This window comes from Phoenix dactylifera, chromosome 11 (assembly GCF_009389715.1).
Source record: "Phoenix dactylifera cultivar Barhee BC4 chromosome 11, palm_55x_up_171113_PBpolish2nd_filt_p, whole genome shotgun sequence".
Classification (NCBI taxonomy): domain Eukaryota; kingdom Viridiplantae; phylum Streptophyta; class Magnoliopsida; order Arecales; family Arecaceae; genus Phoenix; species Phoenix dactylifera.
Window position 1 is genome coordinate 4963695 of NC_052402.1, and position 23881 is coordinate 4987575.

General features: G+C 44.3%; 2 protein-coding genes across 9 annotated transcripts; one reads left to right on the forward strand and one right to left on the reverse strand.

Annotated features, from left to right (window-relative positions):
• Positions 1-5801: 5801 nt before the first annotated feature.
• On the forward strand, positions 5802-13881 carry LOC103713774. Of its 6 annotated transcripts, none has more exons than XM_039131348.1 (8): positions 6262-6333; positions 6832-6888; positions 7868-7945; positions 8408-8449; positions 11096-11166; positions 12362-12411; positions 13050-13195; positions 13276-13881. In XM_039131348.1, the coding sequence occupies exons 4-8, from the start codon at positions 8430-8432 to the stop codon at positions 13475-13477; spliced, it is 489 nt and encodes a 162-aa protein (XP_038987276.1). In that variant the 5' UTR covers positions 6262-6333; positions 6832-6888; positions 7868-7945; positions 8408-8429; the 3' UTR covers positions 13478-13881. The 6 variants fall into 6 exon arrangements, with proteins under 6 accessions (XP_038987277.1, XP_038987274.1, XP_008799020.2 ...); XM_039131347.1 differs by having other exon boundaries at positions 6832-6884; XM_039131346.1 differs by lacking the exons at positions 6262-6333; positions 6832-6888 and adding an exon at positions 5805-5920.
• A 1011-nt stretch (positions 13882-14892) lies between these two features.
• On the reverse strand, positions 14893-22955 carry LOC103713776. 3 transcript variants are annotated; one of them, XM_026807206.2, is made up of 6 exons: positions 22568-22955; positions 22347-22479; positions 20978-21081; positions 16913-17057; positions 16684-16824; positions 14893-16551 (listed from the first exon to the last, which is right to left on the reverse strand). In XM_026807206.2, exons 1-6 carry the CDS (start codon positions 22606-22608, stop codon positions 15160-15162), a joined length of 1956 nt encoding a protein of 651 aa, XP_026663007.2. In that variant the 5' UTR covers positions 22609-22955; the 3' UTR covers positions 14893-15159. The 3 variants fall into 3 exon arrangements, with proteins under 3 accessions (XP_026663007.2, XP_038987278.1, XP_038987279.1); XM_039131350.1 differs by lacking the exons at positions 22347-22479; positions 22568-22955 and adding an exon at positions 21388-21697; XM_039131351.1 differs by lacking the exons at positions 22347-22479; positions 22568-22955 and adding an exon at positions 17161-17440.
• Between the last annotated feature and the right edge of the window lie 926 nt (positions 22956-23881).

Genomic DNA, 23881 nt, shown 5'->3' on the forward strand with positions numbered 1-23881 from the left:
AGGGGTGAAAGGGTGGTCCCACCCGGGGCGCCACGAAGTGGACCCCGGGAGCGGTCGACGATCCCCGATCCCGAAGCGAAGCGATCCCTCGACTAAGGTCGGGATGCCCCGAGGGTCGACCGTAGAGAACCAGACCCCCTCGACCTCGGAAAGCGTCGCAGGTCGGTTTAGAGCGTCCCAGACCCCGCCGACCTGACGAACGATTCCTCGACTAAGGTCGGGATGCCCCGAGGGTTCGACCGTAGAGTCCCAAACTTCCTCGACCACGGAGGGCACCACAGGTCAGCAAAGCGTCCACGGACTCGCCGACCTGACGCAAGATCCCTCGACCAAGGTTGAGGCGCCCGAGGTCCTACCATGGGGTCTGAAAACTCCCTCGACCTCGCAGAGAGCTACAATTCAATAAAGCCTCGCCAAATCCTCTCAACCTCGGTGGGCGCTGTTGGGTCCGTGAGAAACCCGAGCCCCCCTTTAAGTCAAAATGACTCCGGAGGTCAACGAGGAAAGGAGGCAACCTTACTCCACCATGCGAAGCGTGACTCGAAGAATGCAAGAGGTACATCCAACTAGACGCCCTCCTTGTTAATTTTATCTACATATTGCTGAGCGGAATTCCAACGTTGGAGTCTTATCTCGCCCAAAGTCGGGCCTCTCCAATGGGTCGGCTTAAGATCGACCCCCTAACTACATTATGGCAGGCTCCGTTCGTCAAGTCTCCGCAATCTGTACGAAGGCTTCAATAAATTAGGGCCCAACTCGGCTCTTCTACGTAAACTCCGACATTCTAGCTGAGAAAGTGGTCCCGACCACGAGTGTATCAGCCAAACATGGATACCAAGGCAATTTTTGGAAATCCCAGCCTTGCTCACCGAGATCTCGGCAGAGTCCCGAGAACGATAACTACGAAAACTTCGATGACGACTTACTTATTAGCCCGCGCTCCCTACGAGGGGTTCGGAGTTAAGTTCGGAAACCCGACTAAAATCCCCGAATTAGCAGCAGGCATAGACCTAGTCCGGTCATACTTGAAGGGCTAAGGCCCGACCTCGATGCCTTGGGATTTCCCTAAAGGCTAAGCGTGATGACTTCCACGATTTCTTAGATCCGAGCTATGGGACTTAGAGGAATTTTCTAAAAAATCTAAGACTCGGACCTCCTCTCTGGTCGGAATGACTGGAACCCGAGAAGGCTAAGACATAGCCCGGGAAAAGGAACAACTTCGTTAAGCAACCCGAAAACTAAGATGTGAAGTTAGAGGTCGTCGAGGCAGTTAGCTAAGGCTCTAGCCTCGTTCGTAACAAAAAAGAAAGGCAAAACACATAATGATGAAAGTGTTTTTCATTAACAGAAGCCGAAGGCCGATTACAAAATTGGAGGTCGACCATTTAAGAGACCGGACCTCGGATACAATGAAAAAGAAAGGAAAAAATACGCTAAGTCCTAAAGCGGCGGAGAGCAACGTCCGGGGGGTCGTCCGGCACATTGATAACCTCATGATCTTCATCCGGAACAGGCTCGGGTCGGGGGCAGGAGCTTCGAGCACCGGCTCCGGGACGGCGTCACCTCGGCCGCTGGAGCCGCCTCCACGACACCGACCGCCTCGGCCACCCCCGTCGAAGGCTCGCGGGGTCTTGTTCATATATTCCCACCTCGGATGTCAGGATGGCGGGAAGGCTTCGACATCGGACCCCCAGCCCAGGTCCTCCCTCGGACGGACCGTCGAGAGTCGTACTGAGGGCAGTACCGGCGGCATCTGAGCCCGGAAGTTCTCGAAACCTCGGAGGAAACCCGTCCACTGTCTCCTCCTCCAACATGTCGCGGAACTCTTGCGACTCCTTGAAGAGCTCCACGGCATGTTCGGCTCGCTCGAGTGCCCTCCTCTCCCGGGCCTCAAGTTGCTCGATTCGGAGGCGGGAGACCCCGTCCTCATACCTGAGGGCCGCGACCTCGGCCTCGACCTCCCCTAAGCGCGCCTCCGTGCCGCGCAAGGCCGACCTAGTTAGGGCGTGGGCGGCCTTCTCCTCCCCGAGCCCCTCCGCTATAGCGAGGCGCTCAGCCTCGGTGGCCGCCCACCGAGCCTCGGCCGCGGCCAACGCCGCCTCCAGCTCGGCGACTCTTTTCTTGGCCGGCTTCAGCTGTCGGCCGAGCTGTCGGACTTCTTCCCGACACCCGTGGGCGATGAACGCCAAGGTGTCGAGCTCGAGAATATGCTGAAAGAAAGAAACGAGGGTATTGTGAGTTGAAAAGCACACAAGTACGCTAGTACTCAAGGAAATTAAGAAGGAAGCTTACCCGGGCGGTGTTGCAGTAAGCGCTGCCAACGACCTCCTCCAGCGAAACATTCCGGAACACGGCCCGGTCCGCTGGAAGTACCGCACGCCGCAACATGGAGCGTGCGACCTCGGCATCCTGAAAGGCCGAGCTCCCCTCGGGAATAGGGGAGTCCGGCTCGACCGACTCCTCTCGGAAAGCCCGGGAAGAGCTTGGCACGACCGGGCCCGAGGTCCCGGAGCCGCTCGCTTCGGGGCCTCGAGCAAGCCCGGGTTCTGGCTGCTGCGGGGCCATGGACGACTCCCCCCGCTGGGGCAAGGGGGGCAGGGCAAGGAGGGGCCGATGCGCCCGCATCACTAACGACCCGCTCCCGCCTCGGGTCGGCTGCAGGGGCCCCCGCCTCGGGGCCACTCGTGCCGGCTGAACTGGAGGCGCCGTCCGACCTCGCCCTCTCCGGGGCTGGGGCCTAGCTCCCCCGGCCTCGGCCTCTCGCCTCCTCAGGCGAGAGAAAAGTGATGTGTTGCTGGTCGGCAGGCGGAAAATATCTGAAATCAAAATTTCGTTAAGTGTCAGACCAGTGACAGTAAAAGCAAAGAACGAAGAAAAAATAAAATAATGTAACCACCCTTACCCTCGGGGCGCGCCGAGCTCAGACCTACGCTCGCCAGGGCGTCCTCCTGCAGGAGCTCGGTCAGGTCGTTGCCCCTCCCGAGGGCTCGCACGGAGTCCAGGGTCCTCAGCTCCCTCCTCGAGGGCTCGGAGAGCTTATTGAGGGTCTTCAACCGAGGGTTCCCCCACCTCGGGTCGAACCCCCAAGGCGCCTCGGACGCCAGGAAGAAAAACTTCCCCTTCCACTCATGAATCGAGGAAGGGGCACCCTGGAAGAGTGACATACCGCCCCGAAAGGCGAAGTATAGCCACCCTGCGTCCGCCGGGTTCTTCTTTAACAGAAAACACCGGCGGAAGAGGCCTACCGAGATCGGGATCCCGTGCCCGAGGCACAGGGACAAGAACCCGATTATGGTCCTCCACGAGTTCGGAGCCAACTGCGCCGGGACGAGCTGGTACTCGGCCAGCAGCTGGCTCACGAACTCGTGGGCGGAAAAACGCAGGCCAGCCCAAAATGTCTCGCGGTAGACCGCGATCCGACCTGGGGGCGGCTGCGTCACCCTGTCCTCCGGCCCCGCAGTTTCAAGACGAAACCCGGGCTGGAAGAAGAACCGGGAGCGGATCAGCTCCAACTCCTCCCCCGACAGGCTCGATCCCACTTCCTCAGGACCCAAACCCCATTCCCACAGAAGAACGAAATAAAAGTTAAAAAAAGCGGAAAATAGAAGCTGGGGAGGAGAAGAAAAGAGGAAACCCTAGTGAAAACAGGGTGAAAACCTACTGGACATCGCCGGAAATCGCTCCGGGCACCGACGACAAGGTTCGATTGAGAAAGGAAGCAAGGGAGAAAGGCAACAAAAATAAGAAGCAGCCAAACGAGACCTTTAGGGCAACCTCGAGGGGTTTATATAGACCCCCCTGACGGCCCAGATCGATGGGGTCGGTTTCCATCCCCCGATCGGGTTGCGCCACGTGTCGACCTCGGAAGCCGAGGCACCGTATTCACTCCAGATTAATAAATCGGGTACGAAATCGAAGCGTTGTCCCATCGGATCTCGGGGCCTCATCATGGGTCTGCAAAATCAAATCGTCTTGAGAAACGAGCGGGCGCTGCCCCGCTCCCCTCATTTAATAAGATCTGGGACACGTGGAGCCTCGATGTGGCCTCCACCTCTCCGAAATTGTGATCCAGTAACACGAAATCGGAAGCGTCCGACCTTGGGTCACGCCGCGTGTCCGTTTTAAACCCCGTAACGGCACACTCATTAATGAGCGAGAAGCCTCGATTACGGGATTGAGGCACCGCCTCGACGAGCTCGAGGACCCCCATCATTAATCCGCCGTAAGGCGATCCTGGCGATTCAAGAGACGCCACCTCCGCTTCAAGAAGCGTAATGATGCGAGCTTCATCATAAGCTCACCGAATAAAGCAGCCTCGAGACGCCAAAGGGCGCAGGTTTCACCATGAAAGCTCCGAGAAGCGCAAGGGGGCGGACGAGACTCGCCCCCCAACCTCAGTGACAGACTTTACTTCCCACGTCCGAGCCCACAAGTCGCTCGAACTCGGAAGTCGGGGGGTAGTGTTGGGGGGAATAAGATTTTTTCCCAAGTGACATAAATGCCCCTAAGAAGCCGTACAACTTCCGACCCCGGACGGCCGAAGTCGGCGTCCGACTTCGGAACGCCCGACCTCGAGACCTCCGGCCTAAGAAAAACCCCGATGTTCGAGGTCTACTCTTGTCAGCCACCTACTACGGCCGTGCGCCTCAGAGGTCTGGCCGAGGACCATACCCTGACGCCCCTCTGGCATTTATTACGCATGGTCGCTGTAACTCTCCGGCTTACTCCACAATAAATGCGGATCTCCGGCTTACTCCACAATAAATGCGGATCTCCGGCTTACTCCACAATAAATGCGGATCTCCGGCTTACTCCACAATAAATGCGGATCTCCAGCTTACTCCACAATAAATGCGGATCTCCGGCTTACTCCACAATAAATGCGGATCTCCAGCTTACTCCACCATAAATGCGCATGGCTCCTGTCATCTACGGACTCTCAGCTCTCCACGGCAAATCAGCCCAGCAGAGTCTAGTCAACTATGATAAGTCTCCGATCTCGGCCATACCTCCGACACCAATGCAATAATTCGTCTGACAGCGTGCTAGTTCGGGTTATACGACGCCCTCACCGCCGACATCAGAGCAATGATTCGCCTGACCATGCGCCGACCTGAACAACATGCCGAGCCGTACTACGGCCTCGCCTTGTTACATCGCAGGTAAACCGACCCCCGCCTATAAAAGAGAGCCTTGGCCTCTCAGGAGGGGGGGAAGATGGATACACTCTACAGACATTATTTATCTCCCTTTCTACACTATTTGCCCCCTCCCTGACTTGAGCGTCGGAGGGCCGGCGCCGGAAAACCCGGCCACCGGTTCGTGTGCAGGCACCCGGACGGAGGACGCCGCCAACTGACGGATCGCCGCTTCGCCACGAGGACCTGCCGCCCCTCCTCTCCGACCGCCCCAGACGGAGGACGCCGTTCGCCGACGGACCGCCGCCCCACCGTGAGAACTCATCGCCGCTCCCTCTCCTCGACCGAAGACTGCCCCCGGGTCCAATTTCCAGCAACAATAATGGTTTAAGCCAACCTCCATTATGTTATTAAACTAAATAACATGAAAAATACAGCGGTCATTATTTTCCATTGTTTCTGGTTATAAGGGGCCATTATAACATAAATAATGGTCATTATTTTCACTTATAACTTTTTTTAACAAAACAATATTTTTTACAAGATTTCTTGCCCCAAAATTATCTGATTGTATGGTCTGCAAACTATATTATTTTATCCGTTTTGCTCTGGGTGAATTTGGACCCGAACAAAAAAATAAGCCCGACCCGTTACGCCTGGCAGGGCATAATCTGATGTCCAACCAAGCTTCAGACTTCTCCGTTGGCTCTTGCCCTAGAAGAAGCAAGTCCGCCTTCTCTCCATCGTCGGCCGCCGCCGAACCACCTATACCACCGCCACAGGTACTCTCTCTCCCTCTCTCTCGCTCTCTCCCTTCCTCCCTTCCCCTCTCTCCCTCTTTCTGTGAGACCCTGGGACTGGGCCCGGTCCACTTGACCGGCCCAGCCACAGGCTTCGGGCCTCACGTGCGTCGCACGTGAGGGCGCGCGATGCAGGGGGATTCATCGCGATCGCCCGAGGAAGACGGAACCCCTGGGTTTAGGGCTTCTCCTCCCTCTCCTTTGAGGCCATCCGAGGTAGAGCCACCAAGCCCGGACTTCCTTCTGGTTTGGGGGTTCTTCCTCCTCGTTTTGCCGCCGATAGAGAGAGAGAGGGGGGGGGGGGGCGTTGGGTCGGTCTTCTTCGGTACGGGTGGCCTTCTTCTTCCTTTGCCGCCGGAGAGGAAGAGAGGCGCCGGATCTTCGTCGGGGCGGAGGTAAGAGTCCCTAGCCTTCCTCTCCTCTTCTCTCAGTGCTTGGCCATGATGTGTTGTGGTTTGGAGTCGGCAAATCGCCGGATTTGGGTCCAAAACGGGGTGCTCTGCTTCGGCCCGTGTGCTCTAACCGCCGGCGTGTTCGCCACCGCCAGCCGCCGGGGGTGGCCGGGTTTGCTCCGCCACCTCCTACCGCCGTCGGGGCCGGCCACCGCGGCCGCCTCTGAGTTTGGCCGATAAGGAAGGAAGGGGGAGGGGTACGTCCCCTGTTTTGGGAGAAGAAGAGGAAGAGAGGGATCTTCTTCTTCTTCCTCTTTCCTCTCATTCTCCCTCTGACCACAGTGAGGGTAGACCCGAGCCCGAGCCCGTACCCAAGGTGCCGGGCACTTCTACAGGGTCGGCCGGGGGGGGGGGTGTTGGGTGGGTGGGATATTAAGATTTAAGTTTATATAGATATATTATGGTGAATTTTAAAAGAAAAATATAATTTTTGGATATTAGGTTCTGCGAGAAATTTGCAGGATTAATTGGATTTGTTGGATTGCGTTTGCAAGATAAGTAATGTAACCTTTTTCTAGATTTATCGAAAAATTTTTAATATTTTTTTGAGTTGAATAATTCTTGATTTATGAATTTGATGTATGGGTTATATGTATATTTTTAAAATATTGTATGACTCTGATTGAATGTATTTGCTTCTGATTTGGATTGTGTTTGATTGCTCCAACATTGTACCTTTCGGTTTGGAACATTGAACATAATGTGAGAAAAAATAATAACTTGAAATAGTTTCAGACTTGCAGTCGGGCTATGTTGAGGACCTTGCCAATAGAGACTAATATATTGGTACTGCAAGAAGATTAGTCGGTGTTCTGACCGTGCCATAGGATGATGTAGTTATAGTTTCTGACTGTTGAGTTGAATCTGATAAATTGAAAGAAATTAAGTTTGAGAAAATGTAATAATTTAAAATAGATTCGGACTCGCGGTCGGGCTATGTTGAGGACCCTATCAATGGGGGCTAATACGTTAGTACCGCAAGATGATTAGTCAGTGATATGACTCTGCCACAGAATGTTGTGGTCATAGTTCCTAACGATTGAGTTGAATCTGATAAATTGAAAAAAATTAAGATACAAACGATATTTGGTTTTGACACTGCATGTTTTCATAACTGAAATATGAAACAGAGAACTAATTGAACTTCGACCTGCCTATGTTGAGGATCCTGCCAATGGGGGCAGATACGTTGACAATTGACTGTCCTGAAGGACTCATCGCAAGAAGATGAGTCGGTGTTGATGACCCTGCCACAAGGAACATGTGGTTATAGTTCAGGGTCGACAAGATGAATTGAATATGTGAAAGAATCTCGAATCCATAAAAAGAATCTTAAGAATTTAAGAAATATTTGACTTATATCTTGGAACTGCATATATATTTATTTTCTGCATATTATTGCATGATTTATCTAGCTAGAGTGTTCATTACTTACTGGGTTATTTAGCTCATTATACAATTTATGGTTGTTTTACAGATTTCGAGAACTAGTCTATTGGAATTCCAAAATGGAAGAGCGACTAGAAGGATTGTGGCGCAAGCTATCTTAGATTAGGTTATTTAAGTTGAACTGTTATCTTGGACATTTATTATGATTGTTAGACATTGCAAGGTTTTGTTATTTTAAGAACTAAGTTTTGCATGTTGGTAAATTATTGTTCTGCGGCGTATTTAGAACTGTGAGACTTTATGACTTGAGTTAGTCAATGGAATAAGATTGCATTTATTTAGTTGAATTATTTTAGATTTATATAAATAGAGATGTTTGGTTAAGATGCCTTGCATGCTCGTGGGGAGAGTTTCCTACGGGTGTGCGGCGGTTGATGCGCTCGCGATGATCTCGGGTTGGGGGCGTGACACTTTCTCTCTCTCGTACCGGATCACCATGGCCATATAACAAATTTGTCAACCATGTGGCTGTGGGACTAATCTCGGCTTAACCAATGCAAAGTTCTTCCTTTCCGTTTGTCAAAATCTGTAGGGATCTCTCATAATGGAAACCCTTTTTTTTTTTCAGAGCTCACAAGGTGTTGGTTCCAATGGGATTGACTGGTTTAAGGTGAGTTCTTGTTGCTTCAGTCTATGCTCTGGTGTTGCTGAATTGATGAAGCACTGTATGTATTGTAGTCTACAAATTCCTTGATCTTAGTTCATGTTTATGCTCTCCTAGCTATCGTGTATTTAGCATTCTCATCACATGTCTGTGGAAATTTCATTTAGAAGAATGGTTAGTGCTAAATTAATTAGGGGACTTGGCTGTTATGATTTCATTGTATATACGTAGTATGGAAACTATTCATGTTGTTCTAAAACGTGGTCGCCTGGATGGCCTTCTTAGGCTTGCACCTTACTGTTTTGCATTATGTTTTAGGCATGGAGGATGAGATCGATTTATAAATTAGCATCGGATGCTGCCCATTCGTTACTTACCTTTGACTTACTCTGCCTTCTTTGATATGCTTCATACATTGAATTATAACTATTGCTTTAGGTTTCTTCTTATATTTATTAGTTTGTTTTGATACCAGATAACATAGGCTTGGGCTTTTCCTCTGGTCATGTTTTCTCTTAGTTATAATACTATTGTAGTAAACTTGTTGCCATGCAAGGTTATTAACCATAAGAGATGGAACGATCAGATCTGAATGTTTGTGCTGCATGACTTGCAGTGATGCTTACCCCAAAAAAAAGACCCCAAGAAATATCTTATCAATAATAGTCCAGTGAAAACTGATAATAAGGTAACTAAAAGGTGCTGGGATGAAGAAGGGTACAATGTTGTACAACTCAGGATAAATTGCAGCTGCAGGAGATCTCTGAAATCACTATAATAAAATATTTCCTGTTTAAAGATAAAAAGTAAGTAGAATATTACCTATTCATTTCTAAACTAAGACCTTGTATCCAAGGACTGCCGAACCGGTCTAAACCACCCGATTCAGACGGTATCGAACCGACCTGGTGCGAAACCGGATTGGTCCATCATTCATATTCGGTTCCGGCTTTTAACGTCCGGAATCAATATTGGACCGACCGGGACTGGTCCTTTACCGGCCGACTCGGTGCGAATCGTCTGGTTCGCACCGACTCAATCCGGTTTCGAACCAAGTTGGGTATGGGCCACCTGCCACTGCCCTACGGGTTCGGTCTAGTACCGAACCGGTACCAAACTGTATCGAGCGTCGATCGGTACGGTTCGGTACCAGTTCGGCGGTCCTTGGTTGTATCAGATCCTTAAGTCAACTTTTTGGAGAACACTTTCAAGAGTTGATAGAAATCACCTAAAGTGACTACAGATCCAAAGGTGAAAAACGTTTTTTACCTGTCGCTATAACAAATAGCTGAATGATTAAATGTTCTAATAAGCTGAAATGTATTAGTATGTTTTTCTAAACTGTATATTTACTAGAATATGTGTAAAAAAGTTTGACTTGATATGCAAGATATTATAATGCAGTTCCTAGAAGAGCGAGAGCTGCTAGCCTACTTGATATATTTGATAAAATAAGAGAGATGACTAATCAATAATGATAACCGTCCGGCCTTATCCCAACCATTTGGCATTGACTTGATGGATCTTTGTTCCCCAAGTATTCCTAAGTGAAACTACTGCATCTGAAAAGAGAAATAATAGGTTCAAGTTAGAAATAAACTGAAGCAGTATCATTTATTAACATGAAGCAGTATCATTTATTACTTCAAAATTTGATCGTTAAATTAATTGGACATTTTGTGTGCATCTATGGAGGTTCCTAAAAGAATCATAAAGGCAAAACTATGAAACTAAAGCAGTTTTAGCAATCTTGTGTTAATTGAACAGATTTACATAAGAACGACTTAATCTGTTGACAGGATTTCACGTCATATTTTAGTTTTCAATAAATATTGTAAACTGGTTTAAGCATCTATAGTGCCGTAATTAGGAATTATGAAAAATGATTGTTGTGAGGCCTGGAGCTAGCTTTCCAACAAATGGATGCATGCACTAATCAATATGCATTCACCTATGCCCTCAAGAAAGGAACTGGTCCATAACATGAAAAGAATTGGAAACTCATTTGCACCAGTTGCTTCCCTGGAATGAAGTCCACCTTCAAGCTTATCTTATAATCAATAAACCATAAAGGAATACTGCAATTTGCATTTGGTTAAACTGGATAATTTTGATCTGCCCTACATATGCACTGGATAAATAGCAGATAAGTTATGGTGCATGACCTTCTCATTCACATAATGTTTTTGATGATCTAGCATCCCTGACAACCTAAAATAGAATTCACTCCTTGCTTTGTCATAGTTTCATGTGATTATCATGAATGTTATTATTCTTTTGATTTCTTTTAAGTTCTTTATGAACTCCTTGAAGACTGAGATTCTTATTGCACATAGTTTCATAGTCACATAATACACATATAACTCCAGAAATCCTTGATTTCAGTCCCATCTCCACAGAAGTAATCCTTCTCCATTTAAATTAGCACCTACAATTTGTGTCCCTAAAACAATCCCTTACATATTGATCCATTCAAACAACAGCATACATGTATTTTTCCTTATTACATATTGCTGTCTTGTTTATTTATTAACATCTTATGACTTACCAAGGTTCACTTATTGAAAAATTTCAGCTGCAAAGTTAATCCTGCATATTGCAGATATCCTTTGTTTAATGGCTATTTTGTTTATTGTGGATTTGCTTTTTCAGGCCTGATTCTGAAGGGAAAGAATCCAAAAGCTTCAAGCGCAAAGTTGAAAAGAAACTTAAGTTTTATGCAAGTAAGTTTGCTTTTTCATGTGCACTTCTTATGGAACAGATTGCTAAACTATATTGTAATTTTTGTTCGCTGAAAGAAAAAGCATGGTAAATTGGTTGAACCAAGGAAAGGACATATGAAGTAGATAATTTTGGAAACTATGTGATATTCAAATTCTTGAGCATCTCAATGTTCCATGGCCTAACTTGAAAACATAGGAATTTCTTTTTCTTATGCCTCAATAATTTCATTGACACCTTGTCTTCCATGTTGGTAGAGAGCTTTTTGTTAAAGCTTTTCATCTTAAGTCCCTTTGTAAAGTTGGACCTGCTTTATGGTTTAATCAGCTATGTTTGGACATTTAACAAGGTGAAATTATCACCACAATTACTTTGAGGCGATTCCATATGGTTGGACCATGCTTTCAAAAATTTGACAATTAAATGGATCACATTTTGTGCCCAATACTTTTTGGCCATTATTTATGATATTCTTAGATGACTTATATACACATCCTTGGGGTTGGTGATCATTGGACCATACATGGTATAGATTGGTCCATTCTCATGCATCATTGACTGAGTTTGGCTATTTGGGCCATCATATATAAACCATTCAACATGTTTTCCGGTTGACATCATGTGGATAACTAATATGGGAATAGAGTAATTTGTTTAATGTTGATAATAGCACTAAAGATTTATACTTTCATGTACATTTCATAATTGCATATATTGTAATTCTCTCCTTTCATGTACATTTATGTTTATCCTCAAAATACTAGTTCAAGCTCTATTTCGTGCCATCACGAAATTTCCTGGTTTGTGGTTGATATGGTATGGTACCGACCAAACTAGGCGGTTCGATTTGGTACAACAACCCCAGTATTTTGAACTATAAATTCATGAATAATATTATTTTCCTACTTTATTGTGCAACGAAAAGTGGAATTGTATATAACATATATTGGTGGAGTTTTCTTAATGCTTAGTTTTTTTGTCTTTGTTATCGTTGCTCTTTGGTTTTGGTTAGTATTTTTTATTTTATTTTCTTTCTTCATATTTTTCTTCATTTTGATGGTTGCTTTTCTTTAAAAATATTATAGAATTCTGAGAGTTGTTTCACTTTGATCTATCGCAGATACGCAATGCAAAATCCATGTTTTTTCCTTTATTTTTTTTCTCATATCTGACTATAACTCTTATCTGAACTTTCAGAAGTTAGAAATGCTGTAGTTGCTTTAGGTGCTAAAAGGGCAATCAGCAAGGTAATATTACTTTGCCTTCTTGATTCTTGTTACTTTATATATTTAATCTACTCAGAGATTTTTGCGTCTCTAGTAATGTTCGAGGTATCTAAGTTTTTGAGTTTGATCATCACAGTGTTTTGAGTCATAAAATTCCAAAATTTGTTCAGCTGTGGTCACCACGCTTGCATCAGAGCTTATTTTGTTTACAATTTCATGCGATCTATTTTCTGTTTCCTTTTTCACAGTTATTTTCAGCTGTGCTAACTTTTTATTTTACCTTTGTTTGACTTTTTCTCAGTTATATAGACAATACATCATTTATGATTAGTTTTTATTTGATACGTTGGTTTCTTTTCTTACCCTCACAGAAGCATTCAATTTTATATCATGTATATTCTTGGACCTTGTTATTCTGTTTACATCATCTTGATTTCCTGAAATGGCCACTCAAGTCAATTAAGCTGTTCTTTGTGAGCTCTACATGTACTGAGGTGCTCGCGCTCTACTTAAGCACTAACTAAAATATATCTGAAATCAAACTGTTTGCTTGTAAATGATGTGATAAGACAATGGGATGCAACTGATAACAATTCTATTATTCGTCTTTTTGAAACTTTTGTGAGTCAACTGGCAAATGAGGATGCTCATTTTTTCAGAAAAAGAGATTACGCAGCCAGCAGAAGAAGTTGAAGGCATATGACCTGTCAGCCCTTTCCGAGTTTCTTCCAGATTTGAATGCCGCCAAGCAGCCTTCCAGAGAAACCAGCTTAAAGATTAACTGCCAGACTAGGCAGAAGCTAGTGTAAGTATTCCTGAACTTGTGTTTCAAATTTCTTTTATTCTCTTTTGCCTTTGGTAGATGATGCAGCTTTATGTTATCAGGCAAAGGGAAGGTGCACAGTTGAAAGCAGTCCTGAATGATCCTACATTTCAGATTGATCCACTCTCTGCAATTCATCAACATTTACAGAGAACTCAGCCTCCGTCAGCCAGTGACCAAGACAAAGGTTCAGGGAAAACCAAGAAGGCCAAGAAAAAGGGAGCAAAAAGGTCACTGTCGGCCCCTCGGTCTATGGATTTCTGACTCTGCAGTTAGCTCTCAGGCGCCTACCGACATCCATCACCATCTTCAAGCTCACCTTCATAACCAGCTTTACCCATCTTGCACGGTTTTGTGACTTCTGAAATTGCTTTGTTTTTGTGGAAGCTGTACATGACTGAATGACGAGACCGGAAGTTTTGATGGTTATGAAAGTTGTAGAATAGTTTTGAAGTACCGAGCGTTTTGTTTAAATTTGTCTAGCATATATGAGCTGGTACTGTATAAAAAACTACATGTTTTGAGTCCATCTTTCCTTTGGTGGAATAGAAGCAAGTGATGCACGATCTGATCCTTAAACGCTGTTTCCTATGCAGTTCTACCTAATGGTTTAATTTTCTATTCTGTACCAACATTGCAGCTTGACATTGGGGTAACATTTTCAGCTATTTCTTTTCTTTTATTATCAGCATATAGAGTTATTGTGCTGGGCCTTCTCTTTTTTTGGAGTGATTGGAGGAAAGCCATTATTTTATACTCAACGATGCAGGTTGTTGCCCTTGGTATTCTGGAGTCCTGAATTTATCCATGCGTCCCATCTTGATTATTTGGCATATCAATACTCAGTACGCCATTCATACTGGATACCGGTACTAAACCGATACAGTATGTTTCGTACCGCTCGATTTAGCCCGATACGACATAACAAGAGACCGGACCGAAGCCTGTCTTTCGTGGCTTTCCGGCAGCTCTCCAGCCTTACCTCCTCCACATGGTGGCGTTGGGGGATTGGCATTCTGCTTGTTTTGGTGTAAAGCTGCCGCCTCGAGCTTGGGGATGGTGAGGAGGAGGAAGGTTGTCTGTCGGTTCTTGGAGGATGCCATGGGCGTAGAACGAGAGGCTGAGGGGCAGAGTTAGAGGGCCCTCTTCTGCTGCTGCTGCATTGCTGGTGTTGGGAGCTGCCGTCTCGAATCGCTGCTTCCAGCAACAGAGAAGGGAGCAGAACAGGTCGGCGAGGAGGACTAGGAGAAGAGTAAAGACCAGAGCGAGAGGCTCACAGCCAAGGTCAGCCTTCTCATGCTCCTCCCTCATCTCTCCCTCTGAAAGCATATATAGAAGCGTTTTCCGTCGAAGGTGAATGCGAGGCAGACGCGAAACTTGGGAGTCCAACTCCGCGCGCAGCACACGGTCACCCTGCTCTTCTCTTCCTCGTGCGCCGAGGAAGGGAACAGGGGAAGGCCACTCTAATTATTAGTTTTAGGTGAGGCTCGCTTACGCCAACAGCGATCTCACTAGAGACCATCTTCCTGCAAGTAGAAGAAGAAACGGCATGCCTAGGTCTGAATGAACAGACAAGACGTAGGTATAAGACTAAGAATGATCAGGGCAATGAATTTCGAGCAAGTCATGAACATATGCAACACTGATAATTTTGAGTATAAAGCAAGTTGACATGTAGCTGGCAGCATACGCACAAAGATGAACATCTGAATTGTGTAGGAAATTTAGAAGGAACACCAATGCAGCAGTGTAATCTGACATTACATCAACAGTTTTGGTTTTGGACCTGCTCTGAGTAGGGAGGGATTGGAGAGAAACAACTAGAGAGGGCAGGAAGCACCTGTAGAGCGAACAACATGCTGTGTTACAATGGAGAAACCATACCATCTAAAGATGCAGTGAGAGAAAAAAAAAAAATCTCCGCAGATCAAGTATTGCAGATGCTCTCAAGATCTCCTCAAGGCATTGAACTGAGCAGCCAACTCATTGTAGTTCGGCAGCCTCGGATGCACATGCGCACCATTAGGGCTCAACATATCAGGCTGCATAGAAGCAGCACGAGAATGCATTTTGACACCTGCTTCTGGCTTCGTCAGTTCAGGGGGAAGTGAGCTACTTCTGTCAGGAACATGCACAGACTCTCTCAGGCCAGGACGGATTTTATCCTTAATCTCATGCTCGACATGATCCACAGGGAGAGCCTTGCTCCTTATTCGTATCTTGCTGGCTTCACTGGCCGTACCTTTCCTGCTGTAGTGTATCAGAAGCTTATCCATGATCATTTCCTCCTCATCACCGCCTCCATCATATGCTGTAGCACTTTTCCTGCTCCCATGTCTTCTTTGGCCACTCGGGGTTCGACGCAAGAGCTTGCCATAATCAATAGCACTGTCCATCTCATCATCCACTGGGGGTCCTGGGCGCCTCTCCATAATTTTCTTCTTATTAACATCACCTGTAACTTCATCACGGGTGGCAGTGCCCCTCCTACCTGTATCACTTCCCCTACCACCTGGGGTTTGAATCATGATCTTCTCTTCATCGATGGTACTGTCAATAGTGTCGATGGCTCTTGGTTTGGCGACCCTCCTCCTAACAGAAACAGGCTTCAGCTTCTCATCAACAAACACTCCACCTTCCAGATCTTCGCTGACATCGTACCTGTCATGACCAGTGATTTTAGAATCTCGAATGGCTTGATCAGGGTGGGATGGGTCATTGACTTTTAATTTGACATAGGGTGGACGCATATTGATCAATCTGCCATTATTCACTGGTCTCACAGGCTGCCTCTCTAGACTAGTATAATCTTCTTCCACCTCTTGCAATCTGTCATATATTAAGCCATTGCTGTTCTTTTCGTCATGAGATTTGGTGTATGGAGGAGCCATCTTCGCAGCTTTACCACCCCTTGAAGATTTCTTCATGTCAAATGCCTGCTCATCAGAGACAATGGTATCAAGTGCCTCTTGACCCTTTCCTGTCCGTTTATGAGCAACACCATCTTTAAGCTGATCATGATTATAGGTTCTATTCTGACTTCTTCTGGGTTTAGCGTATGAAGGAACTGCAGCATTAGAGAAGTCTGGTTCCACATTCTCTGGTTCATCGGCGATTACTTTTCTAGTCCTCTCCATAAGGTCATGAGAGAAGCCGTCTTTGAATTTTGTAACAGCATGAATATCTTTGGGCTCCTTCCGCACTTCTTGTTTCCACACACTCACATGAGCATGTTCATATTTTCCCTTGGATGAAATCTCCTCCTCATCTCCATTAGGCAACCTGGTTGAAGGCTTCTGACTTGCACTGTGGCGATGCATACCATTCTTAGGTTGGTCCTAGAGTCAGGGAAATAGTGAACCAATGAATATATCCAGCACTTTTTATAGGAGGCATAGTTCTGTATGAACCAAATATAAACGAAAGTGTTGCCAAAGTGGATATGAAACAATATGTGCAATGGAGCTTACATATTTAGGTGCATATACATTAGACAGTTTGCGTTCAAAAGCACTGGAATCCCAGGTTACTGAGAACTCCTGAGCAATATCTTTCATCAACTGCAGCTTCTTTTCCTGGGAGAATGATTTCTTCTGAATTTTCTCAACAAACTGATAAAAAGAAATCATGCACATCAGACATAGAAATAGAACTGAAAAAGAGTTGGATGTAGTTTAAGTGAGCCACACCGTTTAGTACCTCAGCCTTGACAGATGACTCCATATGACTCCCATATCGTTCTGTGAAAATACGTCTGAGATCACATAACTCTGGCAAATCTGAAAATCTGGCTGCTGCAAAAATTAGAGTTGACATAGGTTCCATAGCTTCCTGTGGGCATTCCCTGTTAAACGACAAATGGACAGATAAGTTGTCAGTCTGCCATTATCATAACCAAGAGCCAAATAATAAAGAGAATAAAATAAGAATGACCTTCAAGTGACCACCTTTAAAACATGTCGGACTTTTGTTTTATGAACTCGTGCCTTATTGGAATTTTAGAAGCAAGTGATTTGTTAAAATAAGTGCTCTGGTAGTGAGAGATGCATGGTACATAATTGTAAACAGTAAAGATTACATATGCAAGATTGAAGTTAATCAATAAGCTGATACTCCAACCAAAAAAAAAAAAGTTGCGGTTCCTCCTTCCTGAAGGAGATTTATGAGGCCTCAAAAATAGGTACACAGCAGAATTACAATCATCTCCCACCTCCATTACCACTCAACCTGGAGCATCAAAGCAACTGTGATGTAACATGTGGCAACAGATCATAGAATTCCATGTACAATAAAGGATATTGAATGAATGAATGAGTCCACCCTAGACCATATAATACAATAAAGTATTGAAGTAATCACTGAAAGTATAAAGCATATGCCATGAAACATAGAGAGACGGGTACTTCGGTGAAGGAGAAAGATTTGAAGATGCATTTTGCTATAGAGGATGAATCTTGAATGAGAACAGAAAGCAGAACAGCATTCTTGTTGCCAATCAAAACTATCTATGACAAGATTTTGTATTCATATGAAAATTAGCAGTATTTGCACTGGTGTAACTTTAGGCATTACTGATTTTCCTTTGAATTTTGATTTTATCATAATTTCATAAATAGCTTGCTGGACTGAAGGGCTAGATAACATCTTTCTTCTTGAGATTAGAGTTGATTATAACCATGGAAAAATCAAAGATGCAGAACCACATAACATCAAACAATGCAAAACAATAAACAAGTTGCAATGGTGGCGGCCATAGTTAGCTTTTGTTGATTCCTCTTTTGTCTACTAGATTGGTTTCATCAGTAAGGGCAACCGATCAATTTCTTCTCTTGCAAATAGTTCTAGTTAGCATTCTAATCTAACATTCTTCCAAATCACCATAGAAATACTGAATGTTTGTAAAGTGCTCTCTCAAGTTGCTAGGTCAGACCAAGCTACTGAGAATCTATTTGGAGAAAGTTGATAGGGAACCATCACCGTCAGGGCCTTCAATGAGACAATCTAGCAATCCTGTATATTGAAGCTGAATAAGGATGGTCGATGTTATGTGAACTAGAAAGAGAATAAAGGTTCAGCTTATATACAGGACAAGTTCATTAAGATCTATCCTAATATTGCAAATGAAGACTGTATTCAATAAATGTAAAATCAAGTCAAATAGATAACTAACATATATTGGGTTTCTTAACCATGTACTATTAGAACCCTATTTCTGAACAAAGTTATCCTAAATGATACTTATGCTTATATATACCCCTTGCTCATGTTAGTGTGCACATATTAACCAAAGCACAGTAGTTTAGAAAGGAAGATTTTGAGGGACAGTTCATCCATCTCCTTCATTTGTGCAGTTTCCAAAGAATATGCAGATGTTAAGGTCTGATTTACATTGCAGACCCTTTCCCTTATAGCTTATGCTTTTGGGGTTTAGTGGTAAGGTAACATGGTATCGGAGCCAAAAGTCATGGGTTCAGATCTCCATTCAAGCCAATTTTACCCATTTATTTTCTTAATTCTTTTCTTCTCTTGACTCGTTCCGAGTTGATTCCATTCTCGACTCATTCTTATCTTGAAACATTCTTGACTCATTTACACCTTCACGTGAATGGTCCGGGATGCAGGAGCGTTTAGGCCTGCTAACATTATTGGCCCCTCCCTGCTCCTCCCTGAGCAACTTAAGCCTTTTGAGGTCTAGTGGTAAGCTAATAACAAAGCCATCTGACAGTAGGGCTATTGCTTCCTGCCATTTTCACAAGCTGCCTTCATACATAAGCTCTAGGAACACATGAGAAATAATAATTGATAGAAAACCCTGTGACTGAATATTTTGCAAACATATAACCCTCTGGCCAATAGATTGAATCATCAAATAATCAGACCACAAAATAATTTCTACAGCTGGACTAACTGTTGTGTTTAGACCTTCTAAACCATCCCACCTTTCAATGACTTTTGCTATCCTACCCTCATAATTGTGCTGCCCTCCACCAATACAGCTCATTGCCGTAGTTATCATGGCCCAAATCACCACTAACATTCCCCAACCCACCCTCATTTCGAATATGACTACCATACCACTATTCACTTTCACCATGATCACCCTTTGCTATCCTACCCTCAATGTTGTGCTGCCCTCCAACAACACAGCTCATTACACTCCATTGCCACAGCTATCAGGGCCCAAATCACCACTATCGCCTCACCACTATCGCCAACCCACCCGCACTCTGACTACCACTATTCTGTCACCATTCACTATCACCATGATCACCCTTCACTGCCAATACCTTTTCCATGGAACCCCTTCACCATTGTCGCTGCCCTTACCTCAGTGCACCTATCCATTGTCGTTGCCACGGATATGCCATCATCATTGAGAACCCAGCATGACACCATTACTACAACCTCGGTATTGTTTTTATGCAAACCTTTCCAACACCACCACCACCAAAAGATAACAACTCCATCCCACAAGGGTGACCAACTGACCATGCAAAACATGGTGGCAAAGTTGTAACATAAGTGCTGTATTGCTGAGAAAAAATTAGGGTCTACTGTTAAACACAAAAGAAGGGAGTGAGTTATAATAAAAAGAGCTGGGCTAGTCTTTTTGATTAGCATAACATTTGTATGCTTGTTTCTTTTCTGGTTATAGATCATAATCGTTCATTTTTAAAATTCCTTCATGTTCCATTTCTCTGGTTGAGCCACTTACTACCTCCAGCCATGGAAATGTCTACTGATTATCTTTTTTTTTACCAATTGTAGTGCAACAAAACTAAGATCTTCTTGCAGCATTCTCATGATAAGAAGGGGAATACATACATATGCTGTTAAAGTCGATAAGAATAAGATGAACTCCAAACTTAGAGAAATAAACAAGTTTATCATAACAAAAGAAGTCAAACTTATCGACTCTTAGCTCCATGCTTTTACAATTCTCTCTGAATTGATCAGACTTCAAGAAGCTTCCCCAAAACTCTGTTCAATCAGTTGGTTAGCTAGTAGAATTCCCAAAATTTTGACATAAGATGACCAGATAATTCAATCACTCAACTTATTTCTAGTCACCTGCAAACAGTAATAAATTCTAATGTTTTTGATACTTCAAACCTACCTATTAGTCCTAATTGCCATAACGAAACATTACAATTCTACTTATTCAGCCAATACATTCCCCCCTTACCATCTAGTACATCTAACCCTTTGGGATACTCTCATCCCAATCCCACAATCTTTCCTCTTTGTTCAACTTATCATCCTTTAAATCTTCTCTCTAGAAGGAGGGGGGGGGGGGGGGGGGGGGTGGAAATCTTCATGTGGTTTTTCTCATCCTCTGAACCTAAGATCGTTTTTGGCACCGACACACCTTACACCTGACACCTGACTCTACTAAACTTAACACTCTACTCCTAAGATGATTACAAACAACTTTCAAGTGGTGTTGTTAGATAACAGTTAGAATGTGGGGATAGGCTTGCTAGAAAGGTTGCAAGAAAATATTAATCATGATCCTGTGGTGCATATGTAGGAGTAACCAATTTTAAGATTGCTATAATCAGCTCATTGAGTGAGACAGCTAGGCTAGAATTTCTATCATAATGTCATAGATTCTGTTTAACCGAAAAGTGTATCAAAATATGCAACGTTCAATGTAAGTAGTGGCAAAAAGCTGGAAGCAAGAAGTAACTTGATCTAAAAGCAATCCTAGCAATCAGTGAACATTTATTATGTCGGAACTGAATCCAGTAAAACCGTGGATACCTCTGTTTTTGTAAGGTTGAAAGCTGCTTTAAGATACTTTCGCAGAATTGCTCAATCATATCATAGCAATATGTGTGATTTATTTCCACAATGAGAGCATCAATCTGTTACAGAAAAGTACAACCATAAATTTTAAAAACATATTATAAAACATATGAAACAGATAGCTATGAAAATAAATGGAGGAAGAAAATGTCATGGAGAAGTCATTTTCAATAATAGTAACATAATTCATTTAAACTATCAGTGCCCATACTGCAAAAAGTAGCAAAGCCAAAAGCAATCAATCGTACTGCTTGATTTTTTTTAAAAAAAACCTTTTATATTTATCTCAACCTTAAGAAATAAATACATATTGTGACCTTGTAAATCAAGTCATGCAAGAACAAATTAAAATTTCAGACTTTGACCTGAATTTCATGCAACCCCCCTCTCTCTCTCTCTCTGTGTGTGTGTGTGTGAGCCAGCACAAGTTTGGGAAAGAGAGGCAACCACCATCGAACCTACAAGTCCAATTGGTGGGTTGGATGAGCTACCTTAGTGGAAACTCAGCCATATACTTTTAAAAGTCAAACAGTGTACTTATGATTTCCCAAGTTTGAAGTCATTTCCATCAGCTTCAGCAACGTGGCCTTCATCGGTATCCAAGACAAGCCACTCCAAACCTTTCGCAATCTGTCACGATCTTGAGACAGACACTGGTGGAACAAGGTAATGAAGTTGGGTCAAAATTAATTTGCCGTGTAATAGTAATACTGGTACTACCTAATCCACCTGCAAGCAACCCCACAAGCCTCATCTATGCACTGCGATGTCGGATTACAAAACAACTTCATAAATGAATCGATTTCGAAATTCAAACTCAGCATACGCCCTAACTCTTTTACCATGATGTCTGATTGAAGAAAATCGCGCAAATTATATACATTCTATTTTGCATTTGCTCAAAGGCAGAGGCATTCAATAGGCAAGAAAACAAAAAACGTTTTTTGATGATACCTCTGAAATGTTGTTTGTTTGTAATTTAAGAAATCACAATGAGGGTAGATCAATGAAAAAGGGAACGGTGCTACAAATTCTCGTCAGAATAGACAGAGAGGAGAGGAAATTAAAATGCGAGAAAGGAGAGGGCAAAAAATCTCCTCAAAAAGGACAGCTTGCATTACATCTTAGCTGATTGAAGGCCAGAAATCGGCTATAGACTAAACGCCCCCTTCTAATAGCTATTATTGCTATTATTATTATAGCTGCATTCCAGGCATCTTTATTTCTCGAACCGAGAGGGTATCCATAGTCCATATTAATTTCACCTCCATTACGTAGAAGAAAGAGCGAGAAGCAAGAAGGATTAAGAGCAAGGAGACCCAACCCGGCCGTAGGCGTTGTCGTCGCAGGCACTGGCGAGGAGATCGGCCACGTCCTTCTTGAGGAACCGCACCATCGCCCTCTTCTTGTTCCCGATCATCGCTATCCGAAAATTTATGCACTTTATCGCGTGCTTGCTGCCAGCCCCATTAACAATCTCAGACCAAGAAGAACCAGATAACTATCAAAAATTGAAGAAGAAGAAGAAGACGTAAGAAAGATCACCATTTGTTAGAAAATTTCCGGCCGAGCAGGTTGTCGAACATCGCTTCCTCTTTTTTTTCTCTCTCTCTCTTCTTCTTCTTTTATATGTATATGTCTATGTTCGTATTTATTGAATGAAAGAATGGAGAGAAATGAATAGAGAGAGAGAGAGAGAGAGAGAGAGAAATGTATCAGGGTGGCGGTGGTGGTGCGGCTACCATTAAAGCTGCGGCCGAGCCAACTCTTAACTGAAGAAAGAGAAGGAGAGAGACAGGGAGGGCGCAAAGGACGAATTTAAGAAGAAGAAGAAGCTGAAGAAACCGCAAGGGCGACGCCCACGGAAAAAGTGGCAGTGGTGGTGGTGGGGGGTGGTGAGCTGTAGAAGGCGAGGAGACAGATAGAAAAAGCAACGACCTTGATATATTAAATTCAGCAACATTAAAAGAAAGACCTATCCAAAGAAAACGGAAACACATACATAAACTACAGCAAGAAAGCTGTTGCTTTTATTACTTTATTCATTTTTTTTATTTTTATTATTAGCCAATCTACTTTATTCGGCTAAAGTTTAAGATATGTCCGGAGAATTCTAATTGTTAAAACGAAACATAAATAAACTAAAAGAGAGGACGGCAATGGAGCTGCACACCGATCAATAACCTGTATCTTATATAAAACTTTTTATAAAATAGTGATAACAATAGCAATATTAATAATTAGGGGCGAGAGAGAGAGATATCAAACAAATCCATTAATACATCAAGAATCATTAATATATCTGGAGGTGAAGTTAGTAGGTGAGTTAGTTAACCCCACTTTCTCTCTCTCATCATTCCCATTGCGACGTTGACACAGCGTCTACCACTCCGCTATCCGCATCCACTCATCCACATGACCGTTTGAAGTCGTTTTCCGAAAGTACCCCCGATGTCTCCAATTATGGCCGGACGAATGGGAAACCCGGCGAGACGTTGCTCGGGGCGTTTTAGGAATTCGGTGTAGAGTTTTCATTTCTCCCGAAGAAGCCGGCGGCCTGACCGAGGCCTTACCGACTATAAATAAAAATTTGAACGTGGGGCGTGGAGCGAGTGGTGGTGTCCGGTTGAGTTGAGGGCCCACCACTTCCGCACGCTCACGGGATAAGACCGACGCCGCAGCCAACGGCAACGTTGCTCTGTGTCCCCTCGTGGGTTTAGCTTCTCCGAGGAGAGCAAGGAGAAGCTTTCGATTGGATCGGATGAGCTACATCTGGACCTTAGAATCCATGAATGATTCCACTTCTTTTTCCTTTTTTTTTTTTTTTTTTTGTGTGTGCGCGCACCGTTTCTTCCTTAG

Bases quoted from the DNA above. Each gene is read 5' to 3' on its own strand.
- LOC103713774 (XM_008800798.4), top strand. From the start codon at position 6,068: ATGCAGGGGGATTCATCGCGATCGCCCGAGGAAGACGGAACCCCTGGG. The intron at 6,334-8,407 runs GTAAGAGTCCCT...TTTTTTTTTCAG, and splicing joins GGATCTTCGTCGGGGCGGAG to AGCTCACAAGGTGTTGGTTC. The intron at 11,167-12,361 runs GTAAGTTTGCTT...CTGAACTTTCAG, and splicing joins GAAACTTAAGTTTTATGCAA to AAGTTAGAAATGCTGTAGTT.
- LOC103713776 (XM_026807206.2), bottom strand. From the start codon at position 22,608: ATGTTCGACAACCTGCTCGGCCGGAAATTTTCTAACAAATG. The intron at 22,480-22,567 runs GTGATCTTTCTT...TGGGGCTGGCAG, and splicing joins CGGAAATTTTCTAACAAATG to CAAGCACGCGATAAAGTGCA. The intron at 21,082-22,346 runs GTTGGGTCTCCT...TTTCTGTAACAG, and splicing joins ACGACAACGCCTACGGCCGG to ATTGATGCTCTCATTGTGGA.